The 24,801-nt window shown below is 39.6% G+C and overlaps 1 protein-coding gene across 1 annotated transcript in view; it reads left to right on the top strand.

Annotated features, from left to right (window-relative positions):
• The window catches only part of LOC118677085 (putative selection and upkeep of intraepithelial T-cells protein 1 homolog), a 65,746-nt gene that overhangs the window by 23,558 nt on the left and 17,387 nt on the right, over window positions 1-24,801 (top strand). The window contains exons 4-5 of the mRNA XM_036351854.1: window positions 13,694-13,972; window positions 16,706-16,849. Coding sequence (XP_036207747.1) covers window positions 13,694-13,972; window positions 16,706-16,849 — 423 coding nt within the window. The remainder of the gene's footprint in view (window positions 1-13,693; window positions 13,973-16,705; window positions 16,850-24,801) is intronic.

The raw sequence follows: 24,801 nt of genomic DNA, 5'->3' as shown, positions 1-24,801 counted from the left end.
CTGGGTTCGATTCTGGTCAAGGTTGCATGCTTGGGTTGCAGGCTCGATCCCCAGTAGGGGGTGTGCAGGAGGCAGCCAATCAATGATTCTCTCTCATCACTGATGATTCTCTCTCTTTCTCCCTCTCACATTCTCTCTGAAATCAATAAAAATATATTAAAAAAAATAAAAGGAGAGCTTGTGAAGTGGTTGCACATATAATTAGTGCCAGGCCACATGACATTTCATGTTTTAAGTTTTTGGAAATTTAGGAAGTATAAAAAAGTAAGGTTATTAATTTATTTAAATATAGAAATGTAAATTTAAAATATTTTACAACTATATACTTAAATTGTAGGATACAGTATATTATATATAGTTTTAACCACTTGAATGTTCTCACAAGAAAGTAAGAAAAATTCTTAATGACTATAAAATGAAGGGGCTGGAAACTTGACATAAACTTAATGCTTAAACTTTGGCAACCCGGGGATAATTGCTTATCTCAATAACCTACTATCTTAGTATGATTGGGCTGCTACAACAAACAATCATAGACTGGGAGCCTTTAATATGAAACCTTTATTTCTCACAGTTCCGGGATCTGAGAAGTCCAAGATTGAGATGCCAACACATTTGGTGTCTGTTGAAAGCCTGCTTCCTGGTTCAGAAATAACTGTCTTCTCGCTATGTCCTCACAAGGTGGAGGATAGCAAGGGAGCTCCCTGGGATCTCTTTCATAAGGGTACTAATCCCTAATCTCATTCATTAGGGATAGACCCTGGTGACCTAATCTAATCCACTTCCAAATGTCAATATTGTCCAAGATGACATCATCATATTTCTGTTGCCTTTGTTGGGACAGCTGAAGGTAGAGACCTCTCTAAATATAGATGGTTTCATTGATGGTAGCCATTCTGACAGGTGTGAGGTGCTGATATTTTATTGTCATTTTGATATGCATCTCTTGGACAATTAGTGACTGAGCATTTTTTCATATGTCTCTTGGCCATTTGTATATCTGCTTTGGAGCAGTGTCTATTTAGGACCTTTGCCCATTTTTTAAATTTGATTTTTGTTTAGTTGTATGGTTCCCTGTATATTCTGGAAATTAGCCCCTTATTGGATGTATCATTGGCAAATATGTTCTCCCATGCAGTGGGCTCTCTTGTCATTTTGTTGATGGTTTCTTTTGCTGTTCAGAAGCTTTTTATTTTGATGTAGTTCCATTTATTTCCTCCTTAGTTTCCTTTTCCCACAGAGATGTATTGGTAAAATATTATTACCAGAGATGTCTGAGATTTTGCTGTCTATGGTTTCTTCTAAGATTTTTATGGTTTCACATCCTACTTTTAAGTCTTTTACCCATTTGAAGTTTATTCTTGTGTATGATGTAAGTTGGTGGTCTAGTTTTATTTTTATTTTTTGCATGTATCTGTCCAATTTTCCCACCACCATTTATTGAAGAGACTGTCTTTACTGCATTGTATGCTCTTACCTCCTTTTTCAAATATTAATTGAATATAATGGCTTGGGTGATTTCTAGGTTCTCTGTTCTGTTCCATTGATCTACATGCCTGTTCTTGTGCCAGTACCAGGTTGTTTTGAATACAGTGGTTTTTGTAGTATAACTTGATATCTGGTATTGTGAATCCTCCAACTTTGTTTTTCTTTCTCAAGATTGCTGTGGCTATTCAGGGTCTTTTTGGGTTCCATATAAATTTTTTGAGTATTTGTTTAGATCTGTGAAATATGCTATTGGTATTTTAATAGGGATTGAATTAAATATGTAGATTGCTTTGGGTAGTATGGCTATCATCAACAAATCAACAAGTGACAAGTGTTGGTGAGGATGTGGAAAAAAAAGAACCCTCATGCACTGCTGGTGGGAATGCAGACTGGTGCAGCCACTTTGGAAAACAGTATGTAGTTTCCTCAAAAAATTAAAAATGGAACTCCCATTTAATCCAGTGATACCATTTTTAGGAATATATCCTAAGAAATCAGAAACACCAGTCAGAAAGGACATATGCACCCCTATGTTCATAGTAGCGTAATTTATAATATCTAATGCCGGGAGCCGGTCCATCCTTGCTGTTTCAAGGGACCTGGCATATATGGCATACTGTTCTTAATATGTTTGCTCACCTTCTTGGCACTATGTGTTTTAACCAAGGTCTCTGAGAAAGGTTGTTTCCCCAGGTAGGGATTTTCCCCTGAAGTTAGGGAGGAATAAAACCTCTTAACTAAGTGCCAGGCCGGTAATTAATCACTTTAACTACGAACAATCATGCTTAAGCTACATAATCTTTACTACCTGGGATGGAGATAAGAAACGCCCTAACCTTTGGAATAGAGATTGATAGGATTGGAATCAACTGGTATAAATACAGATGTAAGAACACAGAACTTAGAAGACAGAACTTAGAAGACAGAACCTACACAGAACCTAGAGACAGAAGAACTTCGCTGGAGAGAACATGGCAAAAGATCCTGGACAGAAACTGGCAACAGAACCTAGAGACAGAACCTAGCGAGAGAACATGGCAAAAGATCCTGGACTGAACCTGACTACAGAAATTGGCAAGAGAACCTGACTAGAACCTGGTGACTGAACCTGGCTGGAGAACCTGGCTGCTGATCAACTGAACGCTGTCTTCGTGTCATTCCTTCTTCGCCGACTCCGTCCACACCTTTGGAGACCCCTGGACCTGCTGGGATTGGACCCCAGCAATCTAAGATTTAGAAACAGCCCAAGTGCCCATCAGCAGATGAGTGGATAACAAAGCTGTGCTACATTTACACAATGGAATACTACACAGCTATAAAAAAGAAAAAACTCTTACCATTTGCAACAGCATGGATGAACCTGGATGATATTATACTAAGGGAAATAAGCCAGTCAGAGAAAGATAAGTACCACATGATCTCATCCATATGTGGAATTTAATGAACATAATAAACTGATGAACAAAATAGATCCAGAGACATAGAAGCATGGAACAGACTCTTGAACCTCAGAGTAAGGCAGAGGAGGGTGGGTGGGTGGAAAGAGATCAACCAAAGAACTTATATGTTTAACCCATGGTCACTGACAATAAGGGGTGAAGGCCTGGGGCATTGGGTAGGTGGTGGGGGCAGATCAGAAGAGGTCAATGGGGGAGAAAAGGGGTCATATGTAATACTTTCAACAATAAAGATTACAAACAAACACAAACAAACAAACACACAAAGGTTTCTCCACAAGGCTAGGTTGGCTTCTGTACATAGCAGCTGGATTTTAAGAGTGAGCTTTCCAATTGGAGAAGACCCAATTTGCAAGCATTTATTATGCCGCTGACACTTCACACTCACTAAACTTTCTCTGGCAAAAGTGTTACACAACTAAACCCAAAAATATCAGTCTTTTAGAATTATCACTAGAGACCTGGTGCATGAAATTCTTACATGCGGGGGGGGGGGCAGGAGGGGGGGTGGGAGGAGGTACATCAGCCCAGCCTGTACCCTCTCACAATCTGGGACCATTGGCTCCTAACTGCTCACCTGCCTGCCTTCCTGATTGCCCCTAACCACTCTGCCTGCCTGCCTGATCACCCCTAACCTCTCTGTGTGCCTGCCTGATTGCCCCTTACCACTCTGCCTGCCTGATCACCCCTAACCACCTCTGCCTGCCTGCCTGATCGCCCCTAACTGCCTGTGCCTGCCTGCCTGGTCACCCCTAACTACCTCTGCCTGCCTGCCTTATCACCCCTAACTACTCGCCTGCCTGCCTGATTGCCCCTAACCCCTCGCCTCCCTGCCTGATCACTCGCTCCTAACTTCCTCTCCCTGCCTACCTGATCTCCCCTAACCACTTGCCTGCCTGATCACTCCTAAACACTTCCACTTGCCTGCCTGCCTGATTGCCCCTAACCACTTGCTGCGGGGGAGGCGGGGAGGCAAAGCCGTTCTGGTTTCTGGTTGTTCTGTTTGTTCTGCCATTTTGGTCACTGGCTTTTATTATATAGGATAGTGAAATGTAAAGGTTTATATGTATCAAAAAAACAAAAAATCAAAGTTGTTTTAATCCCAGCAATATATTTTCTTCATTTTTCATAAGAATAGTTTCTAAAGTCAAGCATATATAGTAAAGAGTACAAATCATAAGTTTACAGATTGTTGATATTTTGCAAAGTGTACACATCTAAATACACAAGTAGCTGAAACTGGTTTGGCTCGGTGGATAGAGCATCAGCCTGCGGACTGAAAGCTCCCAGGTTCGATTCCAGTCAAGGGCATGTATCTGGGTTGTGGGCACATCCCCAGTGGGGGATGTGCAGGAGGCAGCTGATCGATGTTCCTCTCTCATCGATGTTTCTAGCTCTCTATCTCTCTCCCTTCCTCTCTGTAAAAAAATCAATAAAATATATTTAAAAATAAATAAATAAATAAATACACAAGTAAATACAATGGCTCCCTCAGTAGCTACTACTCTGACTTATTACCTGAACAGTTAGATGAATTCTAATGTAGATTATCTTTACCTATTTTTGAAAATAATGTAAATGGAATCACAGTGTATATACCCTTTTGCTTGTGATTTCCTTTATTAAACATAATTTTCAAAGAGCCATACATGTTATTGCATATTATAATAGTTTGCTCATTTTTATTACTAAATAAAATTTTGTTGCATGAATATACCATAATTTACTGACCTGTCGAGTAAGACTCCCTCCACGTTCTGCGTGGAGTAGGGTTTGGTATCTGAAAGAGGAGCCACACAGCAAATGAGAGAAAAAGACACGAGATAATTTTGCAATATTGGGGGACCAGGCAGCAAGTCCCGAAGGACTTCCTCCACTGCTCAGGCTGCTCCAATCTTTTATTGATCTGTAGTAGCCCTTAGGGTAAGGAGGTTTCAATGACACACAGATCAGCAAACAATTTCCAGGAATAGACAAAGTATCTGATTAGCTCATCAATAGATTTCCAGGAGTATCTGATTAACAATAATCAACAAGGATCTACATAAGTATCTAAGGAATTAAGGGAACTAAGGTGGGGATGCTTCAACTATTATTACCTAAATTAACTGGGTGGTGCACAGTTCTGACCTTTGCTAGAACTTCAAAGGTTACTAGCTTTTGGGGGGGTCTCTGTCTAAACTCAGCTAGTGAAGACAATGAATGGACTCCTGCACTGACCCACGTAGCATTTGGATATTTGTGTTATTCTCAGTTTTATCTTCTAAATAAATGCATCTATAAAGATTATTGTATATCATTTTGGGCAAACATATGTACAGAATTTTGGTGAGGATATCATTGGTATTGTCAATCCTTACCATTTGCAGAGAGTTGAAAGGTGATTTTCCAAAAGACCTGTGAATATAACCTAATTTGGAAAAAAAATCTTTGAAAATGTAATTTAAGGATCTTGAAATGAGATAATTCTGGTTTATTCAACTGGGCTTTTTATCCAATGTCCAGTGCCCTTACAAGAGAATGACAGAGAAAAGACACACACAAAAGAGAAAGCCATGTGAAGATGGAGGCAGTAATTTGGCCACAAACCCATGTTGAGGTAGCTACCAGAAGTTAGATGAGGCAAGGAAGGATTCTCTCCTAGTGCCTCAAAGGGGAATATAGTTCTATAAACACTTTGAGTGAAATTCTAACTTCTAGAACTGTGGAAGAATACATTTCTGTTGTTTTAATAACAGAAATTTGTCATACTTTATTAAAGCAGCCCTAGGAAACTAATACATTATTTAAATCATTTTTATAGATATCGAGCTGCATCTTATTATGATTTAAAATGCATCTTTCTTTTTTATTAGCATACTAGAGGCCCAATGCATGAAATTTGTGCAAAGGGCTCAGCCCTCGCATCCCTGGCTGCCTTGGCCAGCCCTCACAGCCCCTTGTAACCTCAGCTGGCCCTCACAGCCCTGGCTTCATCCAGAAGGTCATCCGGACAGTCGTTCTTCTGTTTGGTCTAATTAGCATATTAGCTCTTTATTATATAGGGTAATTAACATATAACATATTAGTTTAATGTGTAAAACATGATAATTTGATATTTACATAAATTTATAAATGATCTCCCCAATAAGTCTAGTTAACATCCATCACCACACATAGTTACAAATTTTTCTGTCTTAAAATGACAACTTATAATAAGATATATCCTCTTAATAACTTTTAAATATATAAAACAATATTAATTACCACTAATTACCATGCTGTACATTATATCCTCAAAACTTATTTATTTTATAACTGAAAGTTTGTACCTTTTGATCATCTTCACCAATTTTGCTCACCCCCCAACTCTCTAAAGCACCAATCTCTTTATATCTAAAAGTTCATTTTTTCCTTTTAGATTAAACTTATAAATGAGATAATATGTTATTTGTCTTTCTCTATTTGACTTATTTTACTTGGCATAATACCCTCAGACCATCTCTGTTGTTGCAAAAGTCAAGATCTTCTTTTCTATTTCAGAATAATATTCCATTCCCAATATATGTTACATATATAATATATATTTATAATATATGTTATATATTACATAAAATGTATGTTTTATATATACATACTAGTAGCATGGTGCACGAAATTCATGCACATTAAAAGAGAATTAATTGCCCTAACTGGTTTGGCTCAGTGGATAGAATATTGGCCTGCAGACTCAAGGGTCCCGGGTTCAATTCCGGTCAAGGGCATGTACCTTGGTTGGGGGAACATCCCCAGTGGGGAGTGTGCAGGAGGCAGCTGATCGATGTTTCTCTCTCATGGATGTTTCTAACTCTCTATCCCTCTCCCTTCCTCTCTGTAAAAAATCAATAAAATATATATTTTTTAAAAAGGGAATTAATTAGCAGAGATATTTTAACATTGCTATTTGCCCTTTCTCTATAATAGAAATGTGAGAGATGAAAGGAAATTAGTAAAATGTATATGAAAATAATATATAAATTTATTAATAAATAAACAATAGCAAAAGGATATAACAACAACAGAGGCATGATGCAAAAATGACAAAAACATGATTTGAAAACAAAAACATGATATAAAAACAACAGTGATGCAAACAATGACTGATAAAGTGATGAAACTTATTCTACACCACATTCTGCACCTGTACACCACATTAAGAGTGAAAACACTTTTTTCAGAGTGCTTGACTAATTTCCCTTGTGATGAAGTACTTAGAATTTTAACTGTAACATCACATGCTCTTCAAACTCGAGAGAAAGCAACATATAACTTACCATGTGCAAAAATGGGTTCAGGTAGGAACATGCCTACTCCCTCTAGAGTTTGTCCTTCTGATTTATTAATAGTCATCACAAATGCTGGCATCATGGGAAACCGTTGTCGAATCAATTTAAATGGGAGGCCAGTGTCAGATGGGGACAAATTAATTCTTGGAATCAGAACAGCCTCTCCCTCTGCAGATCCTGTTAATACTTCAGCTTCGATAATGTTAGGTCATAATCTTTTGATAATAAATCTGGTACCATTACAAAGACCCCATTTACTATTGAGATTTCTCAGTAGCATGATGATTGCACCCACTTTCAATTTTAATTTATGACACAGCATTCCAGAAGGAGTAATACTATTCAGATATATTACTGAATATATCTGAATATTATTCAGAAATTCTATGGGGAAATTTTCCTTTGTTTCTTTGTTATGGGGTGGGGCCACAACATTAGTAACAAAGAAATAGAATTAAAACTTTATTGTGGGGAGCTGCTACAGTGTTTTGGACAGGTTCAAGCCTTGGACTGAAGAGAGGGCACAGTCCTCTCATTGCCACTTACAAGTCCCAGCTTGGAGGGCAGGGCCCTCCCAGCACAATCATAGCCAACAGCTATAGTTGTAAGCTTGAACCTATGGTCTGAACACGTGGCCCCAGGTGCCTGAGTGATGTGGGCTTGATAGAGTTCAGGTGCATGTAGTTGAGTAGAATTGAAACCCAGGAGAATGTTTGTAAACATCTTGGTCACACCCTTACTTTGCCTCGTAGCATCTCCTATAAAATAAAGGCATGGCTGTGGGCGTGGTCACTGTCTCTCAGAGAAGCAGCATCCCACCAAGACCCTGCTTTCATTCTCTTGTCTTTCTTTTCTAAGCCTTTCAGCCGCCCCCACTCAGGTTCACCCTTGGCCGTGCTGATGCGGCACACTTTAGAAATATATGCCTCCATGCTCCCAGGGCGGGTTCCTGCCTCAAACTCCGCCCTTACAGGAAACAGCTCCAGGAAACAGCTTGGGAAAAGGCGCAGCCATTGACAAGACAACCCCTGTAGGACTGACTTCCTTCCACTTGGTCACAGCTGTTCATCTGTATGTGATGAACACCACCCATGGTTTTTATATAAGTAGATTTTATATATACATAAAATAATGTTTTATATATAAACATTTTCTTTAACTATTTACTCATTGATAGACACTTAGTTTTCTTTCATGACTTGGCTTCCTTTTTTAAAAATAATGATGTAATAAACATTGGGGTACATATATCTTTTTAAGTTAGTGGTTTTGCTTCCTCATTTGTTGGGAGGCTTTGGTTACTGATTCAATATTTTTACTAGTAATTGGCCTGCTCAGATTTTATATTGCTTCATGATTCAGTCTTGGTAGATTGTATGTTTTTAGGAATTCATTCATTTCTTCTAAGTTTCCAATATGTTGATATATAATTGTTCATAGTAGCCTCTTATGATCCTTTGTATTTCTGTGGTATCAGTTGTAATATCTCTTCTTTCATTTCTAGTTTTATTTATTTAATCCTCTTTATTTTTTCTGATGAATCTAGCTAAAAGTTTGCATATTTTATCTTTTCAGAAAACCAATTCTTAATTGCATTGATCTTTTCTATTGTCATTGTAGCCTCTATTTTACTTATTTTATTTCTGATCTTTGTGTTTTCTTCCTTCTATTAACTTTGGGCTTAGTTTGTTCTTATTTTTCTATTCCTTTAGGGGTAAAGTTAGGTTATTTGTTTGAGATCCTTCTTCTTTCTTGATTTAGGCATTTTTATTGCTATAAACATCTCACTTGGGACAACTTTTGTTGCACCTCATAAGTTTTGGTGTGTTGTCTTTCTGTTTCCATTTGTCTCAAGGTAGTTTTTTTTTTCTTTTCTTATTTATTTTTGACACATTAGTTGTAGAGTAGCATGTTGTTTAATCTACATATTTGTAAATTTTTCAGTTTTATTCTTTTAACTGATTACTAGTTTTATACCATTGTGGTCAGAAAAGACTTGTTATGGGCTTAACATATGACCTATGCTGGAAACTGTTTTATGTGTACTTTAGAATCCATATTCTGTTGCTTTTAGATAGAATGCTCTGTATATGTCTGTTAAGTTCACCTGATTTAATGTGTCATTTAAGGCCAATGTTTCCTTATTGATTTTCTGTCTAAATGATCTATCCATTGATGTGAGTGAGGTATTAAATTTCCCTACTAGTATTATTTTGCTGTCTATTTCTTTAGGTCCATTAAATGCTTTATATATTTAGGTACTTTTGGGGGGAGTGTATAATTATTTACAAATGTAATATCCTCTAGTTGGATTGATTCCTTGGTCATTGTGAAATGACCTCCTTTGTTTCTTATTATGGTCTTTATTTTATGGTCTATTTTTACTGATATAAATAGCTACCCCAGCTTTTTTGGTTTTCATTTGCATGGGATCTGTATCTTTACTTTCCATTTCTGTTTATTCCTACATTTTAAAGAAGTCTCTTGTATGCAACAAAGACAGTCATTTTTCACTTAATGGTGGGGATATATTCTGAGAAATGCATCATTAGGCAATTTTGTCATTGTGCAAACATCATAGAGTACACTTACACAAACCTAGATGATATAGCATACACCATGATCAAGTGGGATTTATTTCTGAGATTCAAGGTTGGTACAATATCTACAAGTCAATTAGCATGATATACCACATAAACAAAATGAGGATAAAAATCATATGATACTGGCATAAAAATAGATAGGCAGACCAGTGGAATGGAATAGAGAGCCCAGAATTAAACCCACACATGTACTGCCAATTGATCTTCAACGAGGGTGCTGAGAATACCCAAAGGGAAAAGAATAATCTCTTCAATAAACAGTGTTGGGGAAATTGGATATGCACCTGAAAAGAAATCACCTCAAAATAGATTAAAGATTTAAACCTAAGACCTGAAATTGTAAGAATTATAGAAGAAAACATAACCAGTCCACAAGGCATCTCCAAATTTTAAAGTACAAGTTTGGGGTTTTATTGCTTTTCTAAAAGTTCTATTTAATTTGACTCTTTGCTTTGAGTGTGCATTGATAAAGACCTTTGAATAGCAATTTGAAGGAATTTAATATGATTGAACCATTCAACTTTCATTGTCTCTTCTCTCTCTCTCTTTCTCTCTCTCTCTCTCTCTCTCTCTCTCAATAGTCCTCCTGTTTGCCAGACAATCTACTGCATAAAACACAGAATTGCTTGCCCCCTTTTAAGTGAATATAAATATTTTTATAAGAAAGATATAAATAAATTTTTTGGAAAGTAGATTCTCAAAACATGTATATAAGCAGGAACTTAGCTAATGACAGTAAGGTCCGATAAGTACTTATATGCGGTAATTTTATAAACGATAAACTATCGATGGATTCACCTACAGATCGCTAGTTCTTTCACCTTTTTCTAAGAAGACTTATGGCATATAAATTGTTTTTATATATGTTTCACATAAAACTATGTCCTCTTATTACATACAACTAGTAGCCTGGTGCACAAAAATTTGTGCACTTGGGAGTGAGGGTGAGGGGTGGGGCCAGACCCCTCAGCCCGACCTGCACCCTCTGTCATGTTCCGGGACCCCGGCCACTCCTGGCCTAGGCACAGGCCTACAGGCTTGGGGCGGCCTGGCTCCCGAGGCCCCATTTTATTAAGAGAACAAAGTTGGCGTTAGTTACAGCCCTTACCGAACCCAGTACACTGCATCTGTGCATACAACTGCCTCGTTCATGTGCCTGCTTCGCCCTACTGAATTACTAACATCTTGAGGACATAGCTCTGTCTTATCCTGCTTCACCTTCAGTGCCTGGCCTGGTGCCAGGGACCTGAGAGGGTTTGCTGAGTGAGTGAATAATGAGTGAGTGAATGAGTGAATGAATGAGCAAGTAAGTGAATGAGCAAGCAGCTACCAGTCGGGATAGCTCGCACTCTGCTCTGGGTTGCCTGACGCAAACCCCAGGAAGTTCCCGCCCTGCTCCCAGCAGCCCCACTCCACTCTCCCAGCTGCATAGTTCACACAGGGCAAAGGCGGCCCAGGTGTGCATGTTGGCAGATGGGTGCATTAGCACCTGCCAACCCGGGATCCCCGCAGGAGGGCCGTTTGTGGGCGTGGCCGGTGGTGGATCGCTGTGGTCCCGCCTGCCAGCCCTGGGTCAGGTCCCATACGGGTCGCCTGCCTCCCAGGTCACAGATAGCAGGCCCGGATGGCAGCGGGGCAGGTGGGATGGCGCTGTCTCCCCCTGCCTGCAGTATGCAAATTATCTGCCATCTTGGTTGGCAGTTAATTTGCATATCGTCCTGATTAGCCAATGGGAAGTGTATCGGAAGTACGGTTAATTACTCTATTTTTCTTTTATTAGATAGGATAGGCTGTGCTAATGAAATTGCATTAGCATCTGTCAGCAATCCTAAATAAAGTGAATTGTCAAGTAGAAAACAACTTCTTCCCTTAAATGTTAAACTTGCAAAACTAGACTTTTTGGTGGTTTTTTTTTGTTTCCTTATTCTTTATATCTTCACTTTTCTATAAAAAAAAGTGAATTGTTGATTAATGGGACACACTCACAAATGACTCTTTAGAGAGATAGCTGTTTCAATAAAGTTATTTTTTCCCCATCTCTCATTTTTTGGAGGACAATCTGACACTGCTACTTTTGTATTTTTTGTCTCTGTCTGAAATCATTTATCTTCTATATATCTAAAAAGAAGGTGGTGGGGGATCCAACAGGAAAAAAGACCCCTGCACTGTAAAATACAAATTTTAAGAGAAAAATATCCCAAACTTCTTCATTATTCTATTTTCCATTTCCCCTTCAAGCCACCTCATTCAGGTACCACTTTAGTGATTTCCTAATTGCCAATCAAAGGCTGCTTTTCATTCTGTTTTATTCAACTTCTCTGCAGCATTTGACACTTTATTACTCCCTTCCTCTTGAACTGTTTTCTGTGGCTCTAGCTCACCTCTCTTTTCTACTATTGGTGCTTTTAGAATTCTGTGCTTGACTCTCTTAAATTTTCACATTACATATTTCCTCTAAATTATTTATTTAATTTGTATGTCAATATCTACCACCTACAGACTGGCAACTAACTTAGTTGCAGAATTAATTAACAATTCACTGAAATAATTAAATATCAAGGAATTAAAATGAATGAACCCCCTGACTAAATATAGAATTGTCACTAAAATACAGGTGTTCAGCTCAATTTTAATTTTCCCAGCTGCAGGAAAAGCACAACAAATCTCATGTGTGCATATATTGTGTTCCCTTGGCTTTTGAATAAGTGTGGCTTATCCATAATCTCTCTTTTTGAATGACCTCTCCATGCCTCTGACTCTCCTCCACCTTCAACCACCTGGAAAATGCCTACTTTTCAGTGAAAAGTTTCCTTGTTGCTACAGAATTCTTGTGAACATATGTATCTTGGTTCCTATTAAACTTTATTTGTCTGTATCATCCTACAAGATTATGTCTTTCAAAGTCAAACATCACATATTATTTAGTGTTTCATCCCCCAAATTTAGGACAGTACCTCATACACAGTAAAACTTAAACATTTATTTATGTGAGTAAGTGCCTTCCTATAATTCTTTTTGGCCCCATAGTTTAGACTTTCTAATAGAAGCCAAGTAAAGTGTTCATGTGGTTATTTTGCTCTCTCTGAAATGTCCTCTTCCCCCCATATTTTACCTCATGTAAAATTATATGAACACCTTTATACATTCACAATACAGGAAAGATTCCAGGAATTTGAGATTTTTAAAATTACATATTCAAAATAATGGTAAGAACTGCTAATTAATGTAAATATACTTTCTATTTGTTAAAAATATAGTAATTAAAATGTCACAACTGTTGCATTCTCTATTTGCATAACATAATTACAATTGCAGGTAGAACTATGAAGAGTTTTTTTGTAATTGCTTGGCATAACACAATTGTAGTTGCATACCTTTACCCACTTTCTTTTCAGGAGCAGTTTATGGAAGAGAGAAACTAAAATAAGTAAAAAGAATGAATTTAGCTATCCCTTGTGGGCAATGAAAATCCACAATGGAAAATATAGATCTTCTTGATCTTTCCAACTTATCACTGATCATTAGGTAACCCAAATGATGAATTTTTCTTTCTTCATTGAGGATATAAAAAAGGTCACCATCAAGTACAATTTTGTAATCATTTTCAATGAATTTTTTAGCCTATTGCATATAATCAATGATTATCAAGGGAGTTTTTTTTTATGTCAAAGGCTAATTGAATTTTCATCCATACACCCTTTGGATCCTCATTACTTCCTTCTTCATTCCCTTTGACAGCTATTTGTAGTGTTATCATATAGCAGGGTAGAAATGATTAGGATGATCTTTTGCCTTTGATAACCCTTAAATAACTAACCTGTATATGTTTCCTCTCTGCTAGCTCCAGACTTGGATTTAGAAATTCAAGTAAAAATCAATAGATTACACGGGATCCAGATTAAATGTTCCTCAGGAGGATGGTTCCCGCAGCCTCAGATGCAGTGGGTTAACAGCAGAGGAGAATTAATTCCACTTTCATCAAAATCTGAGACACAGGATGAAGCTGGTCTATTCCATATGCATATTACTCTTTTCCTTGAAAAGTCCCAGGGAATGATCACATGCTGGCTTCAGCATCCAGTAACTGGCCAAGAGAAAAGGACAAGCATTCAGATGGCAGGTATGTGCTAAGAGATGGATTCCCCCATGATGACCATTTCAGAAGCATTATGAACTAAGGAGAAACCAAACAGGCATGTTGAGTCATGTAGCTTAAATTTACATTAAGCCTTTGGAAATAATAACAGTGCCAGATACTAAAAGGGAATTTAATGTACAAGATATAATGATGATGATGATGATGATGATGATAATAATAATAATAATAATAATGATAATTTTCTGCCCAGCATGATCCAATTTTAAAAGATTTTAAAATATTGAGCTCATTCAATTCTCAGGTATTTTGGGACCCCTCTTTCTACCTAGGTGATGCCATCTCAATTTTCTCACTTTTCAAATGAAGATAATTATTAAGTCATTGAAAATTTTGATGGAAAATTAATATAAAATACATTTTCCAATTGTAAGTCACTAGACAGAATATTTTAGCATAAATATTTAATAAATGTGACTGGATGAAGGCTCCAACTCAAAGTGTTGAAGTTGAGTCATCCAATGTCACAACATTACTGAGTGGAAGATCAGAAAATAATTCATCTGACTTTGAGCCCTGTTCACTTTCCCAAAAATAAGAGAGAGATTTCTGTCATGGGTTGCTGTGGAGAAAGGATCTTAAAAGGTAACTTTAGAACAGCAGTTCTCAACCTGTGGGTCGCAACCTCTTTGGCAGTCGAACGACCCTTTCACAGGGGTCGCCTAAGACAATCCTGCATATCAGATATTTACATTATGATTCATAACAGTAGCAACATTACAGTTATGAAGTAGCAACAAAAATAATTTTATGGTTGGGTCACAATACAAGGAACTGTATTTAAAGGGCCAGAAGGTTGAGAACCACTGCTTTAGAGTGTCCATTTCAGCATTAAAAAATAATATAAAACGTAGATATGAGTACTGGAGCCTGAGAGCAATGGGATTCATCTCAAGTTATTCAAGACATACCTTTCCCCCCCTATAAATACCTATGGAAAAATCATGAGAATATAAAATAAACATAATCAATTTTTTCCTTTTATTTACACACTAGAGGCCCAGTGCATGAATTCGTGCATGGGTAAGGTCCAGCTGGCCCGCCCTGATGGGGGCCAATCAGGACAGACCAGTGGAGGGGGAGGGGCCGTGGGCAGTTGGCCAGCCAGCGCCAACACCGATTGGGGTGTTGGAGGCCGATCGAGGGTGAGGCCAGCTCAGGGGAGGGCCTGCGGGTGGTTGGCAGGCCAGCCCTACCCCCGATCTGGGTGTTAGGGGCCGATTGGGGGATGGGCTGGCTGGGAGGGAGATCAGGGACTGGATTAGGCCATTTAGATGCACAGTGCATGTCATAGCTACTAGTTGTTCTGGTCGTTCTGGTTGTTCCACCATTCCAGTTGCTGGGCTATTATATGTAGAGAGTAGTGTCCTGGTGCAAGGATTTGTGCACATTGAAAATAAATTAATTAGAAGGTGACTGGTAGGGCAGGACTGGATGAGATGGGACAAACATGCCTTGGAGCCAACCTCCCGTGGTCTTTCCCTAACCCGCTACACCTGGGGTGGCACCGTGGCTCCAAGGGCGTCTGCAGAGTGAGCGGGGTCCCTCCAGCAGGTGGGGTCCCTTAGCCTGGCCTGCAGGGATCAGACCAAAACCAGCTCTCCAACATCCCCTGAGGGGTCTTGGATTGGGAGAGGGCAGTTCTTGGGTGACGCACTCCAGAATCAGGCGCCCTCATCTCTGATTCCAGGTGTATCACCGGAGAACCACAGCTGAAACATGCTTCCAGCCAGCATCCACTGGGAGCTTGGGTGGCTGGGGGCCGTTGCCAGCCTGCAAACAGCCATCATCCCCTCACCCAGGCAAGCCAGGCACCCCAGCAGGACCCCCTACCCTGAAGAGGCTGTGGCCAGCCTGAAAACAGCCATCAGCCCCTCACCCAGGCTGGCCAGGCACCCCTGCAGGACCCCCACCCTGATCCGGGTCACCCTTCAGGGCAAACTAGCTGGCCCCCACCCATGCACCAGGCATCTATCCTATAGAATAAAAGGGTAATATGCAAATTGACCCTAACAACAGAGCGACTTGGAATCACTGGTCACTATGACACACACTGACCATCAGGGGGCAGACGTTCAATGCAGGAGCTGCCCCCTGGTGGTCAGTGTGCTCCCACAGGGGGAGCTCTGCTCAGCCACAAGCCAGGCTGATGGCTGCCAGTACAGGAGTGGTGATGGGAGCCTCTCCTGCCTCCTCAGCAGCACTAAGGATATCCGACTGCAGCTTAGGCCTGCTCCCCGCTGGCAAGTGGGCATCTCTCAAGGGCTCCTGGGCTGCCAGAGGGATGTCTGACTGCCAGCTTAGGCCAGACCCCCAGGGAGCGGTCCTAAGCCAGCAGGTGGTTATCTCCCAAGGGGTCCCAGACTGCAAGAGGGCACAGGCCGGGCTGAGAGACCGCCCCCCCCCCCCCATGCACAAATTTTTGTGAACCGGGCTTCTAGTGTGGCTAATATAAAGCAAAGAGAAATACCTCTTGGCAGCTCTTGGCAGCCTTTCCCAAATTTAGACCTACCCCCAAGTTTCCAAACCATTCCAAAGCCTCATATTTGCACATAACTCTGTTTTACTCCCATCCCTGCCATCTTAGTACTGAACTGGACTAAGATGGCACAGGGCAATCAAAGACTAGAAAAGATACTTTATTAGATGGTCACTACTAATTTCCTAATGGTTGTGTTTTCCTTTGCTGTGTTTCAGATATTCTAATCCAGCAGCATCATTTTCAGAAGGAAGTTACTTATACTAGTATTATTTCTTTGTCTGTGGTCTACGGGGTTTCAGTCATCCTGTTTTTAATTGCTTATTGGAATTACAAATATAGAGGAATATCAATTTTAAAAGGTAAGACCTCTAGGAAATATACATGAACATCACTATTAAGACTCTCTTGATGATAGGAAACAATTAAATTAAATTTTAAAAAAAGACTGTTTTATCACTAAAGTTGTAAGAAATATTAAAAATCTGCCAATTACTTCTATGTATATTCTAAAATAAAACTTTTGTGGTATTATACTATGTTAGTACAGTTTTGGTAATATTATATTTAAAATCATTTTCTTGAAATATTAATGTTTATTACATGTAAGATTATATTGAAAATCACTTAAAGATAAAATAAATAAGTAAACTCATGAAAATTTTTTTAAAAGACTCTCTTTAAAAAAAAAATAATAATCGTGCTGTGGCCTCAGAGAGGAATGGAAAGTGATAGAGAGTTAGAAACATTGATGAAAGAGAAACATCTATCAGCTGCCTCTTGCACACTCCCCTCTGGGTATGTGCCTGCAACCAAGGTACATGCTCTTCATCAGAATCAAACCTGGGATCTTTGAGTCCACAGGCCGACACTCTATCCACTGAGCCAAACTGGTTAGGGCTAAAAAGACTCTCTTGATAATTACTATGATCTTGTAAAAGTCAACTTGGAGGTTTGGCTGCATAGATATAAGTCACTAGAGAAGTTACAATTTAAAATATGAAGTGTCGACTAAAAGGATCGAGAGGGAAGATGGCGGCGGTATAGGCAGACGCGTCCCAGGTCGTGTCCCGGAGCAAATGGAATGAGCAGCTGAAACTAGTAACATCCACCCCGAATTGGCGAAATTCCTCAGCTGGCGAGACGGTTTGCAGCCGGGAAGAGCAGAACTCCCCTGGAAAGGTAAAAAAAACCAGGGATTTGGGCAGGAAAGTTTGCCAGACCTCTGAGCCCAGAGAGTTGGAGGGAGACCGCGTGGCAGACAGCCGCGTCCCTTGGGACAGGCACAGCCCCTGACGGGGGGGAAAGGAGAACCGCGGGATTCCTGGCGCCGCCTGGGGAATTGCGAGCTGGGTTCTGTGATCACGGAGGACTGAGCCTAAAGGGGGCAGCCTGAAGAGCTGACCAGACCATGCAGTCCCTGTAAGAGAAGAAGCTTACAGAAACCAAGCCTTCCCCGTTTCCATGGCCGGCGTTTGTTTGTTTTCACTGAATCCTGTTCATGGGACATTTCAGATACAGACACTCACCTGTGCTGAAGAGAGGGAGAGTGTGCGGAGGAGTGGAATCTGGGGAGAGACTGAAGAGAGAAGGGGGGCCGGGAGAGGTGGCAGCGAATTGAGTGCTGAGACACCCCTGAGCCCAGGACTGGGGCAGCCATTCTCTCCGGAGAGTGAGACCCCTCCCCCCAGCCCCCAGGCAAGGAGCACAGCCACACCCAGATTCCACCCTGTAGGAGATCAAGGATTAAAATAACCTGATCAGTCCCTGGGAGTTAACAGGGTCTGGCCTATAGAGGGATTTTCAATCCCAGCAACAACACAGCACTGGTAACTCTTACGCAGCCAGCTCTGGGCAGTGAACTTCCACTGGACAGAGAGGCCCTATAGCCTCAGAGGCCAACCCCAGAACACTGCCACCCAGAGGCTGACCCACAAACTGACTCTGTGCTAAACACAAAATAAGGCAGTCTGGGAAACAAATGCGGCTTGCTTTAAAATAAGGACTGTGGTTTACAACACAGAGGAACAGGGTATCTCAGGGAAACTCAACACTCTCCTGAATACCTGGCAGGTCTAAGGCGAGCCACACTGAAGAATAGAAGAACCGAAGGACCTTCAATACTGCAATATTTTTTTTTTTTCTTTTTTCACCTTTTAACTAAGAAACCAATTTTTTTTTCTTTTTTTTTCTTTTTTTTTTCTTCTTCTTCTTCTTTTTTTTTTTTTTCCTCTTCTTTTTTCCATCACCTGATTTTACCCTTTTAATTACTACCTTCTTATTTTTAACCAGCATTATTACTGCTACCATTTTACCATTTTTTTTTTAAAGTGCCATTTTATTTTCTCTTTATTTTATTTTGGGATTAGTGTTCTCCATTCTATTTTCATCGTTATATTATTGGTTGTTTCTAGTTTGCATTCATCTCCAGGGAGTTGTTGCTGGAATTTGTTGGGATTAATGGCTGTTCTATAGGAGTATTCTCCTCATATAAAAAAGTCTCTTCCCCTCTTCCACTTCATTCTCTCTTTTCGCTCTTTTTTTTCTTTTTTTTTCTCGCTTTTATTTTCCCCCCTCCTTTTTCCCAATTTCATTTTTGCACTCCTTTTTTTGGTCCCTAATTTTCTTTTCTTTTTTCTCTTTTCTCTTTTTCTCTTCCTTCTTCCTTATCCCCTAATTCTCTTAATTCAGGTGGTCACCTTTATTTGGGGTTATTAATATTGCGAATATATTTGTGTATAGTGCCTGGTACGTGGTGCCTTGTTGTGTTGTATTTTGTGCCTTTAAAACAACGCAGCAGATCCAAGCAACAGCAACCTCCTGAGCACCACACCCTCTGCTGAGGAAGAGCACCTGTACGTGAAACCTTGCCCCACCAGCCAGAAGAGCCACCACAGCTGTGAACAGCACCCACCAGAGGAGCTGCTGCCAACGGAAGAGCAACTGCTACCGCAACCGCCCGAAGAGCAACCACAGACCAAGGAGTCACTGCCACCAAGGGAGCAGCCACTGAACGACTCAACGTCTAGATATGTCAGCGAGATCAAACATGGGTAGACAAAGAAACCCCCAAAGGAAAGAGAAGGAGGACTCTCCAGAAAAGCAGCTAAGTAATACAGAGGCATGCAACATGACGGAAAAAGAATTCAGAATAAGGGTCCTAGAGTGCATAAACCGGATGGAGGAAAAAATCGACAACCTCTGCAAGAAGCTAGAAGAAACAGATGAAAAAATCAACAACTTAAGTAAGACCCAAGAAGAAATGAAGAGTGATATAGCTGCAATGAAAAACTCCATTGAAAGTATCAACAGTAGACTAGGAGAAGCGGAGGACCGAATTAGTGATTTAGAAGACAAGGAAGCAAAACACACCCAAACGTACTGCAATTGGAGAAAAAAATGAAAAGACAGGAGGAGAGCCTAAGGGAGCTTTGGGACAACATGAAACGAAACAACATACGAATAATAGGGGTACCAGAACAACAGAACGATGAACAAGGATTAGAAAACCTATTAGAAGAAATAATATCAGAAAACTTCCCTGAGGTGGGGAAGAAAAAAGTCACACAAGCCCAGAGAGTCCCAAACAAGGTGAACCCAAAAAGACCCACACCAAGACACATCATAATTACCATGGCAAATGTTCAGGACAAAGAGAGAATCTTACAGGCTGCAAGAGAGAGACGGAAAGTTACATACAAGGGATCTCCCATTAGATTGTCAAATGATTTCTCAACAGAAACACATCAGGCCAGAAAAGAATGGACGGAAATTTACAAAGTGATGCAAAGCAAAGGACTGAATCCAAGAATACTCTATCCAGCAAGGCTATCATTCAAACTTGAAGGGGAAATAAGAAGCTTCACAGACAAAAAAAGGCTAAGGGAGTTTATCACCACCAAGCCAGCAATGCAAGGAATGCCAAAGGGACTGGTATAAAAATAAGAAATAAAAAGCTCAGAAAGAAAACAGCCACACAAAAACAGAAATGCCTACAAACAAATACCTTTCAATAATAACTTTAAACGTAAACGGACTAAATGCTCCAAACAAAAGACATCGAGTGGCTGAATGGATAAAAAAACATCACCCATACATCTGCTGTCTACAAGAAACCCACCTCATTAGAAGGGACTCACACAGACTGAAAGTGAAAGGTTGGAAAAATATCTTTCAGGCAAATGGAAAGGAAAAGAAAGCTGGGGTAGCAATACTTATATCGGACAAAATAGACCTCAAAGTGAAGGCCATAACAAGAGATAAGGAAGGCCACTTCATAATACTAAAGGGATCAATACAACAAGAAGATATAACCCTGGTAAACATATATGCACCCAATGCAGGAGCACCCAAATTCATAAAAAAACTCCTGGAAGATATCAAAGGAGAGATCGACAACAATACAATCATAGTAGGGGACTTTAATACACCACTGACAGCACTGGATAAGTCCTCTAGACAAATAATCAGCAAAGATACAGCAATCCTAAATGACTCACTAGATCAGATGGACTTAATAGACATCTTCAGAACACTTCACCCGAAAGCCAGGGAATATACATTCTACTCAAATGCTCATAGGACATATTCAAAAATAGACCATATATTGGGTCACAAGCAAAGTATCCCCAAATTCAAGAAAATTGAAATCATAAAAAGCGTCTTCGCAGACCACGATGGCATAATATTAGAAATAAACTACAATAAAAACAACCCAAAATACTCAAACACCTGGAAGCTGAATAGCATGCTATTAAATATTGATTGGGTTACCAATGAAATCAAAGAAGAAATTCGAAACATCCTGGAAACTAATGACAATGAAAACACAACAATCCAAAACCTATGGGACACAATGAAAGCAGTCCTGAGAGGGAAGTTTATAGCTCTACAGGCCTATCTCAAAAAACAAGAAAAAATGGTAGTAAATCATCTAACTCTACAACTCAAAGAATTAGAAAGAGAGCAACAAGAAAACCCCAGAGTGGGCAGAAGGAAGGAGATAATAAAGATTAGAGCAGAAATAAATGACATAGAGACCAAAAAAACAATACAGGAAATCAATGAAACCAAGAGCTGGTTCTTTGAAAGGATAAACAAGATTGACAAACCTCTAGCCAGACTCACCAAGAAGCAAAGAGAGAGGACCCAAATAAACAAAATCAGAAACGATAGAGGCGAAATAACAACAGACCCCACAGAAATACAAATGATTGTTAAAAAATACTATGGACAGCTCTACTCCAACAAACTAGACAACCTGGAGGAAATAGACATATTCCTAGAAAAATACAACATTCCAAAACTCAATCAGGAAGAATCTAAAAATCTCAACAGGCCAATAACTATGGAAGAAATTGAAGCAGTCATCAATAAGCTTCCAGCAAACAAAAGCCCAGGACCAGACGGCTTCACAGGGGAGTTTTACCAAACATTCAAGGAAGAACTAAAACCTATCCTCCTCAGACTACTACAAAAAATTCAAGAGGAAGGAACACTTCCAAGCTCATTCTATGAAGCCAGCATCACCCTAATACCAAAACCAGGTAAAGACAACACAATGAAAGAGAATTACAGGCCAATATCCCTCATGAACATAGATGCCAAAATCCTCAACAAAATCTTAGCAAATCGGATCCAGCAGTACATCAGAAAGATCATACACCATGACCAAGTAGGATTTATCCCAGGGATGCAAGGATGGTACAATATCCGCAAATCAATAAACGTGATACATCACATAAACAAATTGAAAGAAAAAAACCACATGGTCATATCAATTGATGCAGAAAAAGCATTTGACAAAATTCAACACCCATTTTTGATAAAAGCTCTCAGCAAGGTGGGAGTAGAAGGATCATACCTCAACATAATAAAAGCCATATATGACAGGCCCACAGCCAACATCATACTCAATGGACAAAAACTAACACCATTTCCCCTAAGAACAGGAACAAGACAGGGATGCCCCCTCTCACCACTCCTGTTCAACATAGTACTGGAAGTGTTAGCCATTGCAATTCGGCAAGAAGAAGAAATAAAAGGCATCCAAATTGGAAAAGAGGAAGTAAAACTGTCCTTATTTGCAGACGACATGATATTATACATACAAAACCCTAGAGACTCCATCAAAAAGCTACTGGACTTAATACATGAATTTGGCAATGTAGCAGGATACAAAATTAACCCCAAGAAATCCGAGGCATTTCTATACACCAATAGTGAACTTTCAGAAAGAGAGATTATAAAAACAATCCCGTTTACCATCGCACCAAAAAAATTAAGCTACCTAGGAATAAACTTAACTAAAGAGGTAAAAGACCTCTACTCAGAAAACTACAGGACGTTGAAAAAAGATATAGAGGAAGACATAAACAGATGGAAGAACATACCGTGTTCATGGATTGGTAGAATCAACATCATTAAAATGTCCATACTACCCAAAGCAATCTATAAATTCAACGCACTTCCCATTAAAATACCAACGGCATACTTCAGAGATCTAGAACGAACTCTCCAAAAATTCATCTGGAATAAAAAAAGACCTCGAATAGCTGCAGCAATCCTGAAAAAGACCAAAGTAGGTGGGATCTCAATACCAGATATCAAGATGTATTACAAAGCCACTGTTCTCAAAACTGCCTGGTACTGGCACAAGAATAGGCATATAGATCAATGGAATAGAATAGAGAGCCCAGAAATCGGCCCGAACCAATATGCTCAATTAATATTTGACAAAGGAGGCAAGAACATACAATGGAGCCAAGATAGTCTCTTCAATAAATGGTGCTGGGAACATTGGACAGATATATGCAAGAAAATGAAACTAGACCACCAACTTACACCATACACAAAAATAAACTCAAAATGGATAAAGGACTTAAATGTACGACAGGAAACCATAAAAATTCTAGAAGAATCCAAAGGCAACAAAATCTCAGACATATGCCGAAGCAATTTCTTCACTGATACAGCTCCTAGGGCACTTGAAACGAAAGAGAAAATGAACAAATGGGACTACATCAAAATAAAAAGCTTCTGCACAGCAAAAGAAACCATCAACAAAAGAACGAGAAAACCCACTGTGTGGGAAAACATATTTGCCAATGTCATATCTGATAAGGGCCTAATCTCCAAAATTTATAGGGAACTCATACAACTTAACAAAAGGAAGATAAACAATCCAATCAAAAAATGGGCAAAGGACCTAAATAGACACCTTTCAAAAGAGGACATTCAGAAAGCCAAGAGACATATGAAAACATGCTCAAAGTCACTAATCATCCGAGAGATGCAAATCAAAACAACAATGAGGTACCATCTCACACCTGTCAGACTGGCTATCATCAACAAATCAACAAACGACAAGTGCTGGAGAGGATGTGGAGAAAAAGGAACACTTGTGCACTGCTGGTGGGAATGCAGACTGGTGCAGCCACTATGGAAGACAGTATGGAGTTTCCTTAAAAAACTAAAAATGGAACTCCCATTTGACCCTGTGATCCCACTTCTAGGAATATATCCCAAGAAACCAGAAACACCAATCAGAAAGGATATATGCACCCCTATGTTCATAGCAGCACAATTCACCATAGCTAAGATCTGGAAACAGCCTAAGTGCCCATCAGTAGATGAATGGATCAGAAAACTGTGGTACATCTACACGATGGAATACTATGCTGCTCTAAAAAGGAAGGAACTCTTACCATTTGCAACGTCATGGATGGAACTGGAGAGCATTATGCTAAGTGAAATAAGCCAGTCAATGAAGGAAAAATACCACATGATCTCACTCATTCATGGATAATAGAGACCATTATAAACTTTTGAACAATAATAGATACAGAGGCAGAGCTGCCTCAAACAGATTGTCAAACTGCAGCAGGAAGGCCGGGGAGGGTTGCGGGGCAGGAGGTAGGGGGGTAAGAGATCAACTAAAGGACTTGTATGCATGCATATAAGCATAACCAGTGGTCATAGGACATTGGGGGATGGGGGAGGCTAGGGGACTGTCCAGGGCGGGGGGATGAAATGGACACATATGTAATACCCTTTGTAATACTTTAAGCAATAAAAAAAAAAAAAATATGAAGTGTCATTTAGAGCCCATCTGTTCAATGCTCTACCAATTTATGGAGCTCCTCAAAGTACTAAATACTTTGTTTCAACATTTATCATAGAGCTTTAGGCTGAGCAACTTATATATAATTATTCATATAATTCTCAATCATCTGTATGTAAAGGATTATTTATATGTTTATCTTTGAGTTGAGAAAAATTTATTTTAGATATTTAAGTAACCTGCCCAGGAAAG

The sequence above is a fragment of the Myotis myotis genome, unplaced genomic scaffold (assembly GCF_014108235.1).
Source record: "Myotis myotis isolate mMyoMyo1 unplaced genomic scaffold, mMyoMyo1.p scaffold_m19_p_2, whole genome shotgun sequence".
Lineage (NCBI taxonomy): Eukaryota > Metazoa > Chordata > Mammalia > Chiroptera > Vespertilionidae > Myotis > Myotis myotis.
This window is presented reverse-complemented; position numbering and strand designations above follow the sequence as displayed.